At 38.7% G+C, this 21258-nt stretch overlaps 1 protein-coding gene across 4 annotated transcripts in view; it reads left to right on the top strand.

Moving 5' to 3' along the window:
* The window catches only part of DOK6 (docking protein 6), a 369400-nt gene that overhangs the window by 303857 nt on the left and 44285 nt on the right, over positions 1 to 21258 (top strand). The window contains exons 7-8 of one of the 4 annotated variants that reach the window (XM_047697268.1): positions 2102 to 2219; positions 5084 to 5581. In XM_047697268.1, the coding sequence (XP_047553224.1) occupies positions 2102 to 2219; positions 5084 to 5145 (180 nt within the window). In that variant the 3' untranslated portion in view covers positions 5146 to 5581. Of the gene's footprint in view, positions 1 to 2101; positions 2220 to 2894; positions 5046 to 5083; positions 5582 to 21258 lie in introns of those variants that run through there. The other 3 variants (XM_047697266.1, XM_047697269.1, XM_047697267.1) reach the window with 3 other exon arrangements.

Raw genomic sequence — 21258 nt, 5'->3', positions numbered from 1 at the left:
TCCCAGAATGAAAAAAAAAAACAGAAGGAAAAGTAATTTGGGGAAGAGGAATTAACCACTGATGACACTGTATGTTAATAAACAAATTTGCAACGTAGTAGGAAAAAATAAAGGGTAGACAGAAATGAGATAAATAGGAGGTTCGTTTTATGGATAAATTTGTGTTTATTAATGGACATTGCTCACAGTAACTAAAAGACGTTCTGTGTTGAATTCAGTTAATACTTCAAATGAGAAATTGGCTTTCAAAGTGAAAGGCCCTTTGTCCCGGTGATAATTTTGTAAAATGAGCCTTGCTTCTATCCCTTACAGTCATGGATATCCGGTGTGTCTGTGGTTACTTCGTCAATACATAGTCCCACCCACAGAGGTTGTCCCAACTATTAGGTCTGGGGTAAAACCAGAAGTGTGTATGGTTAACGAGCACCCCAAATATTCTGGAAAGCACTGCCCTATTGTAACCCAGAAATTTGACTTCTCCCCTAGACCCCCTACGTACAAACCATGGGATGGATGTTGGTATGGTTAGTATATTTATTTTCCCAATAAGAAGGAAAACTTCGAAATACACCAAATTTTGAAAAATAAAAAAGTTGGTTACAATGTTTTCTCCTTGGAGCCATCTTTAAAAAAAAATACCTCCAATAGGACCAGACTGTTAAATTCACTGAGTAGGGCACATTTTTGGCAAGACATAGCCGATCTGGAAATGCCTCACTGCTAAAAATGTGAAATCAAGTAAATACGTTACACCCTTTGGCTTCATCTTCCATTAAAATGTAAAAAATTCTTAGCTTTATATGCCTGTGACAGTTTATCGGGATTTTCTGACAGCGTCTTGGAGGAAGGCTGTCCACACTGGACGCAGAGTATGGCAAGTCTCAAAGGCCGGGCATGCGGTGGGAAAGGGCAGACCACGGGGAGCGTCCGGGTCTCTAAGGTTAGGCTTGACAGACAGATCTTTCCCTCTCCCACTTCTGCCGAGTGTCAGGTATTAAATAAGGAGAGAATGTGAGGTTTTATTGAATAGAGGAGTGCCTGTCGCCCGTCAGAGTGAGCATTTGCTCAGACTGCATCAGAGAAAGTGTACTTAGACCACAGAAAATTATTTCTGGTTGTTTTTTTAAAACCTGGTGTGAATCGATAAAAATACATTTCTCTCTTGAAAATGCCATGTAAAGTATTGTTCTCTTTGAACTAATCATAAGCTTGACACCTGAGTGACATTGTGTTGATCTCTGGGGCTAATGTTGAAATTTCTGTTTCCAGTAAGAACATATGTCACACTCTCACCACAGAGCTTCTCAGGAAAAAAACACGTTTTAATATGTAAAAGTTCCTATGGCAGGAGCCCAGGAAAAGATCCATTTGAGAAAAGATCTAGGTAAGGGAGGGAGGTGGTGTCCGGAAAAATTGTAAGACACTGAAATGGGGAAAAAGGATTAATGGTGCCTATGATGGAGGCCACTGGGGAGTATTTCTGGAAGGGCTTGCACCTCCAATCAGAGTTATTTCATAATTCAGTAAACTGCAGAAAGCTGATAGTAAAGCAAATAATTCTTGTACAAAGAAATGCAAATGTATTTGTCTGGTGGGTACAACTGGTTATTGTTCTGGCTAATTACCAGCATTCCTGACTGGCTGTATGCCCTTTGAATTCTCCTTGGAATCAATTGTACCATCTTTTTTGTTCCTTCTAAATTAATGAATGAAATTAAATCCTCTACAAGTGTTCATTTCATGTTTTGAGTCCTAATTTTACTTTAAAAAAAAAAAAAGTTAAGCAGCAAATTAGGCAGGTATCTTTAACAGATTCTGTCATATGTCACCCACATTTAACCCTCAACTTCTTTTTTTTTTTTTAAGATTTTATTTATTTACTTGAGAGAGAGAGAGCAGGAGGGGAAGGGAGGGCAGAAGGAGAGGGAGAAGCAGACTCCCTGCTGAGCAGAGAGCTTGTCCCAGGTCTCGATCCCAGGACCGAGGGATCATGACCTGAGCGGAAGGCAGACATTTAGCCGAAAGAGACACGCAGGTGCCCAACAGCAGATTTCAGTGTAGTATTTTACATAAAGCCTGACACATCTCCTTTTTCTTTTAGCTTCAGACAAGCTTGACTGAGCCGATGACGTTATCCAAATCGATATCTCTTCCTCGTAGTGCGTACTGGCATCACATCACTCGTCAGAACAGTGTTGGAGAACTCTACAGCTTGCAAGGCAAGTAGCTTGAAAATAATAAAGCAGCGCCTCCGTTAGCCTCCTACAGGTGGGCCAGGAGTCATGCAAATTGCTTCGCTTGCCTTTCCTCCATTTTCATTTATCAGCTGTCACTGGCCACAGTGGGAACTCTGAGGTTTACAGTGGCTTTTCTAAAGCTATCATTTCATAGACTCACGGTAGAAATTTTTCCAAAAGTCACCAAGGGCTGAGGACCCTATCTGGCGGAGAAACTTGACTAGAACGTTATATGAAACCTATTACCAGAAGCTATGAGAAGCTGGTACTGGGGTCTGTTTCATGCTGTTTTATAAAGGATTTCTGTCTTAGCATCCTTTTTTCTTAATATGATTGAATATCAGTTCAAGAGGCCAATTTCAGGCTCTGTGATAAAATGCTACATAAACCTATTCACAGAAGTCTTAAGGTTTAGCCAAAATCTTGGCATAGAAATAATGCTGGAGGGCACAAGGCAGGAGACAAGTGTGAAAACTTTGCTTCTGTATTTTTCCTAACGATAAATGGTTTAATCAACTGAAATGGGAATGGTTTACCAGATGAATCAAATTAATAGATAGGAAGTATTTCATCAAGAGCAGCACAAACCCCAGCTTTGGCATTTTTTCCCTCTTACTCTTTCCCTATTGTCTTAAAATGAATAATCTTATCCTTCAGATAAAATGTTCAGCATCAATCAATTGACTAACAGCCGACCAAGACCTAAGGAAGTAGGAACTTGGAAAAATAAGGCTAACAAAACACATTCATCCAACAAAAATTTTCTGAGCACAATAGATTTGAGTGTAATGGGCACCCGATATGTATCTGGTGAAGGAATGACTGGTATGACCTTCAGCACAGTAGGCATTCGGAATGTTTTTCAGTCATGCTTTAACTCTTGCTCATATTAACACGAAGTGTTTCAACAAAAACAACAAAATGTTTTGATGACAAGGAGACCGCAATGGTATATTTTTAAAGCAATATTTGCCAGGATTTCAAACCTAGACTAATGGAATTTGGTCAGTGGGAATTAATGATTAAAGACACATTCTGCAGGGAAGAACAGTTAGAACAGTTTTAGTCATTTGTGGATGACAATTACATTTATACTTTAAACGAACCCTCTTATGGGTAGTTACTACCTTTTTGTGTTGTTGCTTTGCATGAGAAAATCCTTCCTAGGCTAAGGAGTATAGGATTTGAGAGGACTCCTGGCAGTTTTGTGGATCAGAAAGAGGAGACACATACCTCACTTTTGCTTCCTTACAAATGCCGGCCACCACCTTCTAAAACAGCCTGAGTCATCATCTTAGGATTAGAAATAATTAGAAAATGTGCTTTTAATGTAAGGTTATTTTTATTTAAACATAAACCTATATATGAAATGATTGTTAAAAAACAAAATTCAACTGAGTAAATTGTACCTATCATATTGGCTTAATTCAACAATGTGAGCGGACAGCATGCCATCCAGCAGATAGGAGATCTTAGGAGCTATATATAATGAAAGACTTTTGTAGGCAGAGGGGCAGGGATAAGGAAGTTATACTGGCCAAGAATGGATTGGGTGTAGCAAGGTCACTTCTGCTTAGGGGCTATCAGGAGTCTTTCGGATAGATGACCTCACTAGTACTGACTGGGTAGTTCCCACTGATTGGTCTAAAGTTCTTTCTCTTGGAGAGCTGAAATTGTAATGAAGTTACGTGTTAAGTCTCAGGTGGGCATTAAGGGGCTTAGCCTAAGTGACTCCTTATTGAGCTTATTGTCTTGTTTTTAACAATATTGATGTTTAATCAAGTAAAAATAAAACCATGGAACGTTTTCATGAGGAAATACAAATGAGCAAATTTCTAAGCAAATGAAAGTCAGATATTAATAGAAATAAGTTCAAAAAGGTTAGAATCAATGTTGTGATAACTTTGGTTTTGACAAGAGTTTGGTCTATAATTCCAGCAAATGAAAGATTGTTGTTTTCATGGTAGCATGTGGGGACCTATTCTCTGAACAGAGAGCTGACATTTAGACTGATGTACAATATCAGAAATAATTCCATACGCATCCAACAAAAAATGTCAGAACTTGTTTAAATTTCTCAAAACATTGATGAAGACTTGAAGGGGGACAGTGCTGACTTACAATACAATAGAATCAATAACTGTTTGGACACTCTAGGATTCATCTCACTGATATTAGTTTCCAGCAAAGGTAAGGATTTACATGCTCTTACCATTATGATGAACAGTTTGCATGTAAGGTCTCAATACACATTCTTCCTGGGTTGTTTATTGTTTGTGTGTGTGTGTGTAACAAAGAAATATGCAGCAACTAAATATGTTTTGTATGTGTGTGTAACAAAGAATTATGCAGTGACTACAAGTCCAATAAATATAGAATGTATTTGATGTAAATTGTATTTCACTCTACTGTGGCTTTATTTTTATACTGTATGCTTCTCAGAGCAATACTTTTTGCCATTTTACCTACCCCTCATTTTATGTTTATATCACAGAGAGAGAGAGAGATAAATATCTAGATGGATAGCTAGATCATCAGTAAGTCGATTATATATGGATAGATACAGATGTAAACTTGTTAGTGATGCTTTGGCAAAGCTGATACATTTTACTCTCCTTTCGTTCTCTTGAGGCTATCAAGGTAAATAGAGGACAAGAGTCTTTTGACCGTAGTTGGTTTTTGGGTTTTTTTGGGGGGAGGGGGGGGTGGTTATTGGTGTGTAATTGACATAGGCTTTGCCTTCATGGAATCAGGACAGGATAAAACTACCAAAACAGGAAATAAGAATGGAAAAAGTGAAACTTAGCACCTTTTCTTCATACATATCTACACTTTTTTTTTCCAAGAAACTACATTTGATGCCTCCCATCTGAGTTACTTTATAATGCAAGAAATTGCAGAAAGCTAAAGAAGTACATAGTCTGATTTTCCAGAGTCAAAGGAGAAATCAGGTGATGCTGGGTGTTACATTGTCAAGTAAAGTGTAGGTAGCACTGAGGAATAAAAATGTATCTTCAGAATTTTTCATCATATTTTCTACATTCTAGCTGTGAAGGTGAGATCAATATGAACTAAATTCAGCGGGCTTTCGTTCAGAAGATAAAGGGAGAAAAGCTTTCTCTATCTAAAGCTTCATAGATTGGGATTCATTAAGAAGCAGCACATGTACTAGAACTGAGAAAATATTCATGGTGTGAAAACAAATCTATTCCACATTATGACGTACCTCTACCTTCGATTGCCTGTCGCCCTCAAAACTGTACTTGCTCAGTTTTATTGGATTCATTTCTGCCCTCCATTCTCTAACTATAGGAGCAAGATACTCTCTAAAAGACCAACGTATCAATACTGACATCTAAATAAAATAAAATAAATAAAATTGACATCCTGCATTTACTTTAATGTTTGGAAAAGAAGTGCAATATAATCTGCTAAATCTCTCCATGCTACTCCAGGATGATGCTCTGAAAGTGTAAGTTTTTCTGGTTTCTGTCTTGTACTCCAGCTCTCTGGAGTCAAAGACTAACAAAAGAATAATTCACCTTAACAAGGGCAAGTTAGCTAAGGACTAGGCAGCTACTATGGAAAATCCCTACTGTAAGGGGCTTGTGAGAGATTGGAGCAAGTCACCTCTTCTTAGAGAAGGTGTGAGTAAAGACTTCCTGTTCCCAGTTTTTGCCAGATAATAAGGATGATTAGTTTGTATTAGAAAGTAATTTTGCTTCTATTTCTCTGTTTAACACATTTATGAAAAATGTTTGTGTCACAACACGCTGTAGAGATGCTATGTCTAGACTTGGGGAAACCATTCACTTCAAGAAAAGGAAACATGATTTTGAACTCTAGACTCAAAAATAAGTGCTGCTTCTTTAATATTGCTAGAATTGTGATTTTGGTTCTAAGGCCTCCAGCAGATGTGTTGAGAATACAAGGAACACTCAAAACAACAACAACAACAGCAAAAAAAAAACAGGTGAGAGGGTGTTGGTTAGAGTTTTCCTTCCTTTGGAAGGTCATCACCTTGACTTGTAATCACCGTTCTCATAACTGTATGACACATTGTGTGGCAGAGTCTTTAAATCGGAATTTGTGAAGATGGCAAAGCACTTACTGAAAATGACAACTCAATGTAGTAAAAACCACCGATGGTCCCAGGCTCACCGCAGGCACTCATTGAGTCTTTGTTGAATGAATGCAAAAATGAATTTAAAAATGCATTAGAAAGGATGGACTAGCTCATCTCCTCCCTGAGGAAAATTCTCACCCGTCCTGCGGAAGGAATCCTCATGTCCGGTCCCACACACAGCCCTTCCTGGGCCCCCGCCTTCCCCTTGCACACGCTTCAGCTTGTCTGCTTCTTGCTCTGGGACTGCCTTGACTCCACAGACACTTGCTCCTGCTGGTCTGCATTTGGCAAACATAGGAGGTGCCACGAGAGGCTTGGCCCCGTCCCCATAACCCGAGAGCTGGGTTTCTGTCTCTGTCTACCGGCTGCTTTCCCTCCAGAGAAGATCATCCACCAGTTCCACTGACGTGAAGGGGGGACAAGAAGGTGGGCAGAAAACGGGCTTTGGGGCCACATGCTGTCCTTACATTTTCCCTGATACATTGCATCACGTCTTTTTACGCAAAATTATATGGGATATACTGCGACTGGGTTTTGAGCAGCTTGAACACCTCACTGTTTGAATCAAGGAGGATGCAGGGGTGGGGGGCCGCTTGTAAAAGTGGTAACTTTTGGTGAGCACTGATTAATATGCACATGCCAGCTCCGAATCGCCTGCCCCCTCTGCCCTCTCTGACTCTGTAATGCAGCTGCAACCGTCCATGTCAGCACAGCGCGCACCTGATTCCACGGGAGGCATTTTCGCTTGCCGAAAGGGCATCAGCGGCTCCAATTTCTCTGAAGGAAAGGATGCAAACAGGCAATTAGAATTAGAGATAACCTTCAGAAAACAGTAAATAGAATTCTGACATAGATTAGGGAGGTAAATCAGAGGATTTACTCACTCTTCGCTCAACTATGACCCTCTGTCCTTTCCTGCCCGTTCGGTTTCAAGTTCACGCTGTGTGTAAATCGCTTCCATTGAGCCCTTCTGTTTAAATTTTCATCATATGATGTTTTCCGAATTGCAAAGCTAATAAAATCCTTGTATAACAAGTGAAAGTAAAAGGAAAAGAGAAAATTGCACCGATAAAAGGAAAAAGGAGTCTGTGTAGGTTCAGTGTTTGACCTGTGCGCTAGAGGCAAGTCAGTCAGCACCAGCGATAGTGGACAGAGGCCTCACACGTCCTCCGTGAGCCCCAGCCCACTGGTGGCCCTGTGGCAACAACCCCCTACATGCCAGCCGTTTGCCAGAGTCAACGCTTCTAGTAAACCTTCTTTAGGAGCAGTTACTGCATGTCCTTCCCTTAGAAGGATGCCTTCCTGGATATCAGTTTTTGGAGGTAAATGAATTGATTGCTCCCCAAAATAGACACCATAGAATTGCTCCGAATGTCCTCACTGTGAAATGTTCATTACACACCACAGTCCTCCCTAATCACTCCCTTTTCCACGTTCCCCGATGTTTTTGTCTGACTTTAATACCACCACGGATTTGTTCATAAACCCTCTTCTTCCATTCGTTGTGAGGTAGCAATTCGAGATGATCTTTATCTCATGGCTCAGCCAAACTTAGGGCGCCATTGTTGCGAAGAAGGGCCGTCTGTTAAAATATTGCTTTTGGGAGTTAAATAAACCTGAGTTTGAATATCAACTTACCACTGCTGAGTTGGGTGGCTTTGGGTCATTTACTCATCTTTCTAAACCTCATTTTCTTCATTTCTAAAATGAGGCTAAGAGTTCCTATCATGGCACTTAAATGAGATCATCTACACTGGGTGTAAAGATTCAGTAATTATTAACCATTATCAATCTACTGAAGGCAATTCCATTTCCACTAAGATGTTTTTCTCTGACAAAGGGAAGTATGCTCTCCTATTCCAATTTATTCTATTATTTATTTTAAAATTATTACAGAGTTTCTACTACACCTTAAGAGTTTTGTTTTGTTCTAAAGACTTTAAAAAAGTCTAGCTCTAAGAAACGGATTCTAGCTTTTACAGTTCTAGAAAAACTAAATCTAACTCTAAACCTAACCTTAAGTTTAAAAAAAAAATGTCAGGCTTAAGTCTTCAGCTGTTTGTTTTCTTCCCCTCGGTGAGTTTAAACAAGACATTTATGCCTCAAACCCATGCACCCCTTCCCCCAGGTCTTACAAGGCTCAGTCCAGGTAGCCCAAGGGGAATTAGACCCTGTTTTTCAGGCCAAGGAATTGCAAATTCCTGGAAGGACTTTATTCAGCTCAGTGCAGAAGCGGTGCCCCCCCTGCCCCTCCCCCCCCTCCCCCCAAGATCTGTTCTTGCTAATCAGCAGCCTGACCTGACTGGGGATAAGGCTTTCCGAGAAATTTCTTTCTTCCTGAATTAAGGTAGACTGGTTTTACGTGAGCCACTCAATTTATTCTGTCTTGGGATGCATTTTCTGGCTGGACTAAAGGTGAAAGGCAAGATTTAGATTGTTAATTAGGTTCTCCTGACATAGCACAACACAAAATCTAGAGACGGTGCACGGTGTAAAATATAACAAGTCAGCCATTTAATCACTGTTTACCAGGTACGTAAAAGGAGTAGATAGAGATAGATAAAGGTAAAAGACTCAAGACTTACCAGATGTTATACAGGATTAGTGTAATCTGCGAGTGGTTTATTAAAATAAATTGCTTCACACTCTCTAATTCAAACCTGAAATTGAAATTTGAATTAAACCCGATACCTGGTCTCTCTACTTGATTTTTTTCCCTCAAGCTTCCCCCCACCCACTCTTTTAAAAAAATATAGTAAGCAATATATTAAGTTCAATGTTAATCAAACTATGGTGGAAAAAATACATACTCCCTTTTATTCAGTAGGAAATAAACCTAGTACAAAATATTAATTCAGGAAAAGGTTAATACAGCCATGGCTGAAGCTTAGCTGCCTTTGTCATGTGTGTAAATGCATGTGCACACACGTGTACCCACATAGACATGTGTTTGTGCACACACACACAGAACCATACGGCTCATTGTTGTTGTGTATACATAAATTGTACCTATTAGGGTACACATCACAAATTATAAAATACATAGAAGAACCTGCAGGGAAAATGTTCAATTATATCTTTCTCCCTGACCTGTTTCCTGTTTTGTTTTTCACTTCAGCTATCTCTGCCCTTCAACGAATACCCTATCCCTGGTTATAGGCTTAATAATTGTATTTTGCCTGGATTTTTTCTTTTATTGTCCTGTGTCTGCCAAACAGAGAATACACATCCTGGACTTGATAATGATTGGAGGATAAGAAAAGACAAGCAACGTCAGAAATCAGCATCACTGAGATGACACCTGCCAGGGAATAAATCACAGAGTTCACGTAGATTTAATCCTGTCCATCAATGAAGTTCTAGGACTTACCGTACTGCCCTACAAATGATAGACAGGGATTGAAAGTTTGCTGCTACAAACTTTAAACATCTGATATGTAAAATCTAGGAACATGGTTATATAAGTTTATATAAGAAAAATTTATGTTAAGAATGGAAGCCATGTGCATATGTGTTCATATGTATTTAACACAGGAAGAAGAGTATAGTTTTGGAGTGTTTTTAGAAATTTTTGGTTGCCATTGCTCCATTATATTGGATTGGTAAGGAGTTTAGAACCTTCCCTTTATTTTTGTAAAACTATTCTAATACAAGAAGGAGAAGTTCAATGCTAAACTTTAAGTGATATGTCTTTAAGTGATATGTCTTTAACATATGCTCAAAGGTAAAAGATACATGACTTCAAAAAAAAAACAACAAAATTTCTTACTGATAGCAGAACTCTGTGGCAGAAATTGTTCTTCGAGTCCTTTTGTCCATCAGAAAATGCCATTCTTCCAGATGAATTTGGCAAGTGGCTTCTCTGGTGTACCATCGAGGGATAGCCATTGTCTGGGGCCCTGTTGTACCCGTTGTAGAATTCTGTCTGTGCTCAAAAGTGATGGCTTAGAACGCCCTGTGCTTGTATCTTTGCCTGTAATTAGTACCATCCTGATCAGTGGAAAGTTCTCTTTGAGAACAGTTTATCATTCTTGAGTTCACTTGTAAAATATTTTGAAATTGTCTGAGTTTTTGATAGTAAAATATAGTATTGTTCTTAAATGCACACACGCACACACACACACGCACACAACACCTCACATTTTTTCCAAACAAACAATGAAGGAAATCCTAGAGTACGATCCGTTTTCTTTTCCAGCATGCTTCTACATTCCTGCTATAGCCTCATTAGGGCACATCATATAAACTGAAGAATGTACAAGTGAAAATCACCATATGCTATTCATTCATAATCTGCTCCCTGTTTCCTGGGCTCAAGCATTGACTCCATCCTTCTGAAGTCAGTGAGACACTACGAGTCCAGAACCCAGAGATGTCCTCCTTGCTGGGTAATTCACAGGCACCTGCCTGTGTTTAACCACAAGTAATCTTCCATTCAACAAATGTGCAAGGGGAGACTGCCTCACTGGGGTCAACAGAGAAGTGCATGTTCTGAGACACAAGCGAGGAACATGTTTGAAAATTCTTTATAGGAAGGAGAGGGATATTTTATTGCATAATCTGCTACCAACAATATATGATGCCACGTAATTTCACATATATAACCTCATATAAGCCACACACTCGAGAAGTTAGATTGTTATGGATGCAGTTTTTATAGATGAAGAAAAGGCAGTATCATTGTCCATTTATTTATCGAGCACTTTACACCCTGTCATAATTGATGATCTTCCCAAGAACTGTCTGAAATAGGTATTACTATTGTCGCATCTTACAAAAAAGGAATCTGCCCTCTCCCTCTGCCTCTTCCCCTCTGCCTGTGTGTGCACGCTCTTTATCAATTATATAAATAAATAAATCTGAATACGCAAAAATAACTTGCCTAAGGGCCAAAAGTAGTATTATCAACACACACAGTCTTATTTTTCTACTTAGAGGGCCACCAGGATAGGAAACTTCTGTAACTGCCCCAGGGGAACAAAGTTGAAGGCAAGGTAGAATGAAACATTCGAAAATTCTACCCTTCTACCCAGTTATGTTCTCTTTGAACCATAATCAAGGTTTACAAGAACTACTCCTCTGAAAGCAGACAACAGCTATTCTCAAATGTGCTTTAAATGAGACAACCCAGATGGAAGCCATCAAGCCAATGGTGGAAAATCCACAGTATTCCAAGTCAAGTTCAAAATGGCTTGGGCACTGCTTTTAAAAATTTCACATGACAGCCTTGCTTCTTTGTGGAACAATTTAAAGCACATGGTGCATGTAAATTAGTTAGTTTAACTCGTGAGAGTTACTATTTCTTTTCATTATTACTTTTCAAGCTTTTTAACTGTTTTACAGCAAGTTCAATTGTGTCTCCCTCAGTTCCAATTTCTTCAGAAATGTCTTCTTTTGGAGATTTCAAAATCCCTTTCCCAGTCGCAAATCCCTTTTATTTCATGCCCTTTCCTCCCTCCTGAGTATTTCCTTCTCTTTCTTCAGCCATCAATGCAGTCGCCATGTTGTGGTGTTAGTTCATGAGGTTTCTGCCACGGAAGTGTAAATGCTTCTTAATCAAGCTTCATTTCCCTTAAATAAGCAATTTTTGTGTTTTCCAATGAAACATGTTTTTTTTTTGGATTATTTCTGAAAACCTGGCAAAATTCCAAGGAATGAATACTTGACATTTAACTGAAATTAACATTCAAAAATTTTTATTGCAAAATGAATACATCCTCATTTAAAAAACTCAAGACATGAAGAAATACGTGGATACAAAGTCAAAAATAACCACTAATTCTACCATATATTGTTAACCTTTTAGAACAGAAGTACAGTGATATAGATAAAAATAGAAATTGGGATAAGATTCATATAAATGTGTAAAATTAAGATCATACCGCATATGAAGTAATTTGTTACATTTTAAGTTATATATTAAGAACAAAGTCTAATTAAGTGACATTTAAGACTATATAATATTCCACTACAAAACCCTAATTTATTTAACCATTGCACTCTTGTTCAGTATGTACATTATGTGCTTTTTACTATACTAAACAATGCTGCAGTAAACACATTTGTACATAATCTTTGATTACAATAACATTTCCAGAAGTGGAATTTATATACTTTTTTTTTTCCATCAACATTTGCCTTACCTAGTCTTAGGGGATGGATCTCACTTACAGAGAACAAGACAGATGTGGTTTCCATCCCTAATATACCTCCAGTCCCATAAGAAATACAAACCCCCAGCCCATCCCCCAGAGATATTAATGTGTTCATTTATTCAACAATTATGCATCACGTTGCTTTTACATGCTCTTTCTACATGGTGGGGGACACAAAGATGAAGAAGAGAAACAAGACACGCATTATGAAAGTACGCCGATAATAACCAAGTAAAGAAAATAATAAGCAGGTTAAATTCAGACACTGATGAGCATTACAAAGAAGGTATATCAGAATCAATGACAAAGAAAGCGAACTGGCCATTAAATTTCCTTTAAGAAGTGATTATTTGGATTCAGGTTCAAATGTCAAAAACAGGTGAGCCTGTAAAACTTTGAGAAGGAAATTATAGGCATAGACAGTGTCATTAGGCAGAAGTATATTAGAAGGAGACTATATCTGGAGTGGGTAGAGCCCAGGGAAAATGGCGCCCGTGGGCAGTCATGAGTGAGCAGGACCAGATGATGAAGGGTTCCACAGTGATGGCAGCTGTTGGCTGAAAGCCATCATTCTAGTTTTACATGTGTATAATCTCAACGTTTCCCAAAGGAATGTTTCATCAAAGCTTCGGGGTATCACATCTTCCTGCTGGATCATTCTCTTTTATAATTGTCAAATGCAATGCAGCTCTTTATCCAAACTCTGTTTTGCCTTATCTTCCATTTACTGTCAGCATTTTTGTGTCATTATAGATGTTTTATGATCAAAACAGGCTGGACTTTTTAAACTTAATGTTTTTGTTCTTTTATAACAGGAAAATTCAGTCATCTTTATTTATTTTGATTCTACATATTATGTTTTTCCACTTGTAATACTATTATTTACTATTTATTATAATATTATTTATTCACTATTTGTTTAATACTGTTTATTTTCCCTTCTTTATTTTAGCTACTATTAGTTACAGTTATTTTTACTCTTCCCCCCATCTACTTATTTGAAATTACATATATTCTCTTAATAGTTAACTTAAATTTTTAGTATGTATACTTTTTTAAAAAAAATTTATTTATTCATTCAACACAGAAGGAGAGAGAGCACAAGCAGGGGGAGTGACAGGGAGAGGGAGAAGCAGGCTCCACTGAGCAGAGAACCAGATGGGGGGCTCCATCCCAGGACCTTGGGATCATGACCTGAGCTGAAGGCAGATGCTTAACTGACTGAGCCACCCATGTGCTACTTAGTATGTATAGTTGACCAAAAAGTAAAAACAAATATAAAGAATAAATGTAGCTCCCTTCTCCTTTTAATTTCATATTTCATGCTACTGTTATCTGTTTGTTTTTTTAAGTAGGCTCCATGCCCGGTATGGAGCCCAACACAGGGCTTGAACTCACAACCCTGACATCAAGACCTGAACTGAGATCAAGAGTTGGACACTTAACCAACTGACCCCCCAGGCGCCCCCATGCTACTGTTGTCTATTATTTTATTTCTCTCTTCTTTTGAAAACACTCTAAATTTAATTTTTAATACTATTATTATTTTGACAGTTAGTGCTATTACACCTACCCATTTGTTTCCCTGTTTCTTTGCTTCTCTACTTCAGTCCTTATTTCTGAGTTCAAATTCTTTTTTTTTTTAATCAGTCATTATTTGCTTTCTTCAGTGAGCATTTATGTTTGGCGAACTCCATGTTTTGCAAAGACGAATTAATTTCATCTTTATTCATGTGTGATATTTCAGTTGGTTACAGAGTCCTTGGCCATTTGAGAATAGTTTCACTATTTTCTTGCTTCATTTACTGCATCTGGCCTCATTTCTTGAAGGACATTTTAGCTAGTTGTGGAATTCTCAGCCACCTGGAGAGTCTTCTATCTCATCACTTTCTACGCCATCTTGTTTCTGTCCAGATGTCTGTCAGTCTAGTTGTTCATCTTTTATAGATTAACTATCTTTTCTCTCTGTTTTCAGAAATTTCCTCTTGCATTTGGAACCAAGCAATCTTACCCTTATGCCTGAAACTGAATTTCTTTTTAATTTTCTTGTGGGATCACAATATGTTTCTTCAGGCTGACAAGTCCTGTTATTCGTTTGTTCCAGATAATTATGACTATTTATTTAAATGTTGTATTATCCCCATTTGCTGTACCATCTCCTTTAGGAATGATTATTAAATTTATGTTTGATATTCATGTTCTGTTCTGTGTGATTAACAGTTATTTTACATTTTTCTTTCCTGTGGTATCTTTGTGCTGCATCTGAGTGATTTCCTCCGATCATACAATTCACTCAGGATTCACTCTGCAGCTGTGTGTCTACATTCCCCCTTCACCATCAGTGATGCTTTTAATATCTAAATGCTCTGATTGTTTTGTGAACTTCATCTACTCTCCTTTCACAACGGCTTATTCTTTCCTTGTGATTTATGTTCCTCTTAAGTTTGTTTGTTTGTTTGTTTGTTTGTTTTTGCATTTCATCCCCTGAGAGTCTTCTAGAACATACTTCAATCCCTTTGGAATTGGACTGCTGACTCAGAGTCTTGAAGAAATATTCCATTGGGGGTGTTTTAATATCTGATTATGAACTCATCTTCAGTAAGAATTGTATTTCTGTGAGACTTTAGTTGCCCCAGGAATGAAAATATTCCCCCAGAGGAGTTTCACATTGTTTATTAGGTTGAACCAGTTGGAACTGCCACTGTTGTAGGCTATTACTTCTAAAAATAACAATAATTTCAAGTGGCTCAACCTAAAAACAAAAACAAAAACAAAATAAGCTGAAAACTTGACAATCATAATGACATTTTTTTTGAGAAAATACATTTGCTAAAAATTGTTAGATAATGTGAAAAAAGTTTCTGAAGAAATAGAAAAGTGAACAACATAGAATAAGCTTAAGCAAAAACAAAAATCAGAGAAAATAGATCACTCTTAAATATCCATGAAATAGTTATGAGAAATATGTGAGGCCACAATGTGTATAAAATAATTATAACCCCAAGTATATATCATGTGCCCATGTTTTCCTATTTTAATGCAATAAAAATAGAAATCAATAATTAAAGCCAAGAAAGCATATACTTTTTGACTTTAAAAACCCATCTGTATGAAGGAGAAATGAGTTGGGGGAAATCGGAGGGGGAGACAAACCATGAAAGACTGTGGACTCTGAGGGTTTTCGGGGGGTGGGGGGTGAGCCTGGTGGTGGCTATTGTGGAGGACACATATTGCATGGAGCACTGGGTGTAGTGCATAAACAATGAATTTTGGAACACTGAAAAAAATAAAATTTAAAAGGCACAATAAGGGCATATAGAAAATATTAGAAAGCATGGAAAATATGAGATAACAAAAACACTACATCAAAACTTAGGAGACATAGGTCAGTTGGTAGTTAGAGGAAATGTTATAGCCTTAAATATCTAAAATGGGCTTAAATATCTAAAATAGCTTTAAATATTTGGTAGAGAATAGAGATGGAAAATTAAGAAGCTAAACTCTCAGTATAGGTTTGATGAGGACAGTACCAAATAGAAAAAAAATTTACCAATCTCATGTATAAACATGGATACAAAATGCATCAGCATGGCCTAATTATATTTATCCCAGAAATTTAAGGATCATTTGACAAGAAAATATTAGTAAATGATTTCATATTAAGAAAGTGAAGCTAAAATCTAGGTGATGTCCTCAATGGGTGTAAAAACTATTTGATAAAATTCAGTACTTTTTCATAAAGAAAAAAAAAGAGAGAGAAAGAAAGAAAACCTGCACTCTAGGCTAGCAGGTAATCTTTTTCACCCGAAAAATAGCCCTTACCAAAAATCTACAAATACCGTTTGCTGAAATTTAAGAACAAGTCAGGAAGGCACTCTATCATGATCAGAACAGGAATAGAGATTTTAAAAACATGAATATTGGCCAGGAAGAAATAAATTATTTCAAGATAGTATCTTTTGTCAGAGAAAATCCAAGAAGAACCACAAATCATGGCATCTCCACCAAAAGAAAATAATACACTATTTTTACTGAAGGAATGAAGGTAAGAGATAAACACAGATGGGTAAACACGACACAGATAAACACAGCACAGAGGAATTTCAAAGGCATTATTCTAAGGAAATGTGGCCAAACATGATTCCATTGATATGAAATTCTAGAAAAGACAAAACTACAGTTACCCTGTTTGTAAGGTGCCAGTATTCAGGAGATGGGATGATCCAGAAAGGTTTGCATACAAACCATTCAGAAGAAATGTACTCCCATAAAATCTGTGTAAGACATGATATCAATTTGCTTCACTCCTACTGCAGTTATCATGGTTCTTTAAAAAGGGGGGATAGTCGAGTGTAATCTTATATACTAATGACTATTCTGTAAGTGAATTTTTCTTAACACATTTATGTTTATAAATATTAAGAAAAATGTCTTACAGAAGATAACTCTAGAATTAGAGACTTTTTAACAAGTGATGCATTCTTAAATTATCAGATTTATCTCCTAAAAATAAGATTCTTATTAATTATATTAATTTGAAATCTAATATTCTAAGTCCTATGATTTATGCTGAAGTTACCCTCTGATTTCTATGTACATGAAGTACTTAACAAAGCACTTTCTCAGCTATAAAACCTTAGTAAGTTTCTGACATCACCACCCTCTCCTTTAACCAAGCTCGCAACGCATCGCTTGTGTTCAGTTCTTTCTCACCCAACAATCAGTACTGTTCAATGAGCATTAAGTGCCAACCAAATGCCAGACCTGAGCTCGGCTCTGGAGATACAAAGACAAGTCAGATCCCTTTCCTGCCCTGGAAAAGCTCACACCTGTGTGTGTCTGCCTGGTATCTTACTGACTCTACCTTTCTTTTGATTTTAACCTCTGTTGACCATTTGCAGTCGTCTGAATTCAGCCCAACCAATCTCAGCCCTCTTCTGCCTTCTCTTGATCTCTCTTTTCTTTGCTTTATTCCCATATTCTCCCCGAAGCCTTCACTGCAGAGTCAAAGTGACCTTTGTAAAGGCCAATTCTGACGTATCATTCCCCTGCTAAAAATACTTCAGTTGGAGACTCCCAACAAAGAAAAGAGGGTGTGCTAAAACCTTGTCTATTTCCCCAGGCCCCAACCCTAATAAAATGAAGAATCAACAGTAAAACGAGGGAAGAACATTTTCTCTTTGATAATAATGGGAAATGGAACCTTTATTCTCAGACTATTAAAAATTTCTGCTAAAAGCAGTAAAATTTATACCAAATTTAGTGAGGGATACTAAAAACTGGAACAAACCTTTCCAGCCTCTCAGCAGGGTCTGAGTTCCCTGAAATGCACCTCAAGACACTCAGCAATAGGATTTTCTCTTAATGAAGTGTGGGAGCTCACACAGGAGAAGGAAATACTGAACAACCAGACTTCGGGAAAGAGAGGCTAGAGGAAGCTCTAAGATTCGGGCAACAAAATCCACGCGGTCACTGCTGAGACCTGGGAGCCCCAAGCACCACTGGCCTGTGTTCCCCTCTATTCAAGAAGCGAGAGGGAGAAATGGGTGAAGGGGATTAAGAGTCCACTTACTCCAATGAGCACCGAATGCTTCTTGGAACCGTTGAACCACTATATTGGACACCTGAAAGTCATGTAACACTGTATGGTAACGATACCGGAATTTTTTTTTTTTAAGATTTTATTTATTTATTTGTCAGAGAGAGAGAGGGAGAGAGAGCGAGCACAGGCAGACAGAATGGCAGGCAGAGGCAGAGGGAGAAGCAGGCTCCCTGATGAGCAAGGAGCCCGATGTGGGACTCGATCCCAGGACGCTGGGATCATGACCTGAGCCGAAGGCAGCTGCTTAACCAACTGAGCCACCCAGGCGTCCCGGAATTTTTTTGTTTTTTTTAAGCTCAGTCACAGGTGCAGCCCCACACGTACATATCTTATGAGGGAGTGTCTCAGGTGGTGCACTCTGGGCGAAAAGAAGAAAGGGAAAGTGGGAGGCAGCCCCCCACCATGGGGTGCCGTCTGATAAACCAGGTGGCACGTGAGATGGGGCTGCTGTGTAAATGCATTGACACACCATCCTCATTTCTTTGGAGTCTCGGATTACTAGGCAGCTGAAGCCCCTTTGGTGAGTCAGAAAGAAAGACAAAGAGAATGAGTTTTGCAGTGTTCCACCAGAGACGGGTGGATGCCAGTCATTGCTAACATGCAAAGGAGGCTTTACAGATCACCCCAGCTTCCGGACTTGTCCAGCTGTCCAGTCAAAGATGAGACCAGGACCTGGCACCAGGGATGACCCAGTTTGGTTGGAGATAGTCTGAGATGACAAATCCAAACAAAAGGACCTCCTGCCCCACATCTGTCGTCCCTCCCCACACTTCAGAAGAAGGATAGCGGTCTCATTCACCAACAAGCCAAAGAAGAAAAGCTTCCACAAAGGGTCTGTGAGTAGACAACACAAAGAGTTTAAAAGAGGAAGAAAATCAACAAAGGGACAAAGAAGAAAAATTCTCAAAAATAATTCTCTGTACATTCAGAAAGTCATGAAAAGATGCAGTCTTTGGAGAACAGTTGAAAAGAGTTGCAAGAAATCCAAGAATAGAGAAGACAATAGGAAGGATATAAAGTGGGTTAGAGCCCTCAGCAAAGTAAATTAAAAATAGTGAAAAATCCTTCCACAAATGGAACTATCTTATAAGCACTCAGGAGTCTCGTATTTGTAGTTGAAAAAGCCCGGAACAACTTCAGGAAATAATAGACGTGGATAAAGTAACAAAGAAATGGAAGCAATTAGAAAGGGAAAATAATGGAATACATGTATGACATATATATTTGGCGTATTTACTAGTATATAAATAATAGTATACACAAGTGTATATGCCAAATACTGAATCAAACAGATCTTCCTAAAATGACAAATAAAGACAAGACATATGTAAAAAAGTTCGCTGAAATAAAGGAAGACTTGGGTCTTAGCTCAGGTTCTCTGCCAAGATGAGTTGACATGTGCAAGAGTTAACGACACCATGATTCCTAAATATTGGTGGAGAGCGTGGAGTAAACAACAGAGGTCATCGCAAAGAAATTGCATGACAAGGATCCTGGAAGAACAGAGACACGGCAGAGAGCACGCTACAACCACCCAGAGGAGCAAACTCACAAACAAGGCAATCAGTTCTGAGTCCGAAGTCTGAGAAGAACAGGCCTGCAGTCGCTGTAGCCCACACAACTGACCTGAGCAGCAAATGGATTGGTGACACGGGCTCACAGAAAAAAATGCCCAAAATGCCAGTAAGGGCTCTGAGAGGAGGGTGGCGTGGACACGTGTGAGGAACAGAGGGAGTAGTTAAGAGAACTCGGTCTTCAAACTCCAGAGTAGGAAGAAAATCTGTAACGTCTGAACTCAAAAAATCAACAAATGTCAGCTTAAAAAATATAATAAAATAAAACTTTTATTTAGGGTTATGGCGGCAAATCTCAGAAGAACAACCCTGAAGACTGTGACTCCCTCTGGGGATCCAGATAGTACCGTACCGCCTTTATTATGATATCATCTTTGTTTCGACAGAATTTCAAATCCCACCCCCCACCAAGTGACTGGGGTTGAGGGGAGCAGACTGGATAGAAGAGAATCCTGGCGCATTTCTTCTCTGAGTGTGTCATCAGAGTCATGGATCACTTGTAATTTTGAAAATTTTTAAATACAAAACTCAAAAGAAAGCAAGCACTAGATGCTTATTGCTTTCAAAATAATCCCTAGGCTTTTCTGGGACGAGGGTTAGTACTTCATACTCTGGCCTCGCCTGTCAATGCGCCTTTACTTCCTCAAAAAGCCCTCTGCCAGGGCCATTGGGGTGGGTCAGTGGGTTAAAGCCTCTGCCTTTGGCTCAGGTCATGGTCCCAGAATCCTGGGATCCAGCCCTGCATCGGGCTCTCTGCTCAGTGGGGAGCCTTCTTCCTCCTCTCTCTCTCTCTGCTGCCTCTCCACCTACTTGAGATCTCTGTCTGTCAAATAAATAAATAAAATCTTTAAAAAAACAAAAAACAAAAAAAACCTCTGCCAGGGATGTAGCTGTCTCACATGGAAACACATTTTCATTTCTACCCTCTTTTTATGCTATTGCTTCTATCACTGTGTTTTCCCCATCTCTACTTGGGATTTTGCTCCAAGTCCTTTGAGGTCTAGACAAAAGTGAATTAATCTTTTTTTTCTCCATATAGACCTTTACTTGCTCACTAGATTGCCAGTGTAGACAGTATTTTCGCCTTCCACTACCTACTTTGCATAGTGCCTTACAAAGGTTTGCAAAACTGAAGTGATCCCAAAAAAGCATATTTTGGGGAAGAAATTTGGGTTTTGTTACACTGCCATTCTTACAACAGTGGTGCCTTGGGATATTAGAAATTTTGCCATGGAGAGAAGAAGTATCCCAGGGTATTTTGTCCCTAATCTGTAAGATGACAACAAAAAAATAGCATCGGTGCTGAAACGTGGAAGTTGCTTTAACAGTAACAATAGGACGGGTTGTGTGTGTGTGTTGTTGTACTCCACATGTTTGTTGCACGCACACATGCTTCTGTGCCACTGTGTCGGTTCATTTGGCTTCACATTCAGAAGGCTCTTCATTGGTTTTCTTCTTGGTGAATGATACTAAGGCCTGCAGTGTTCTTCAAACCGGGACTCAACCTGTTCTGTCCTGTGAATTTAATCTGAATTTGATGATAACATCCTGTTTACTATACTAT

This window comes from Lutra lutra, chromosome 12 (genome assembly GCF_902655055.1).
Source record: "Lutra lutra chromosome 12, mLutLut1.2, whole genome shotgun sequence".
Lineage (NCBI taxonomy): Eukaryota > Metazoa > Chordata > Mammalia > Carnivora > Mustelidae > Lutra > Lutra lutra.
The sequence above is the reverse complement of the archived record's forward strand: the minus strand, read 5'-3'. Positions and strand labels throughout refer to the sequence as shown.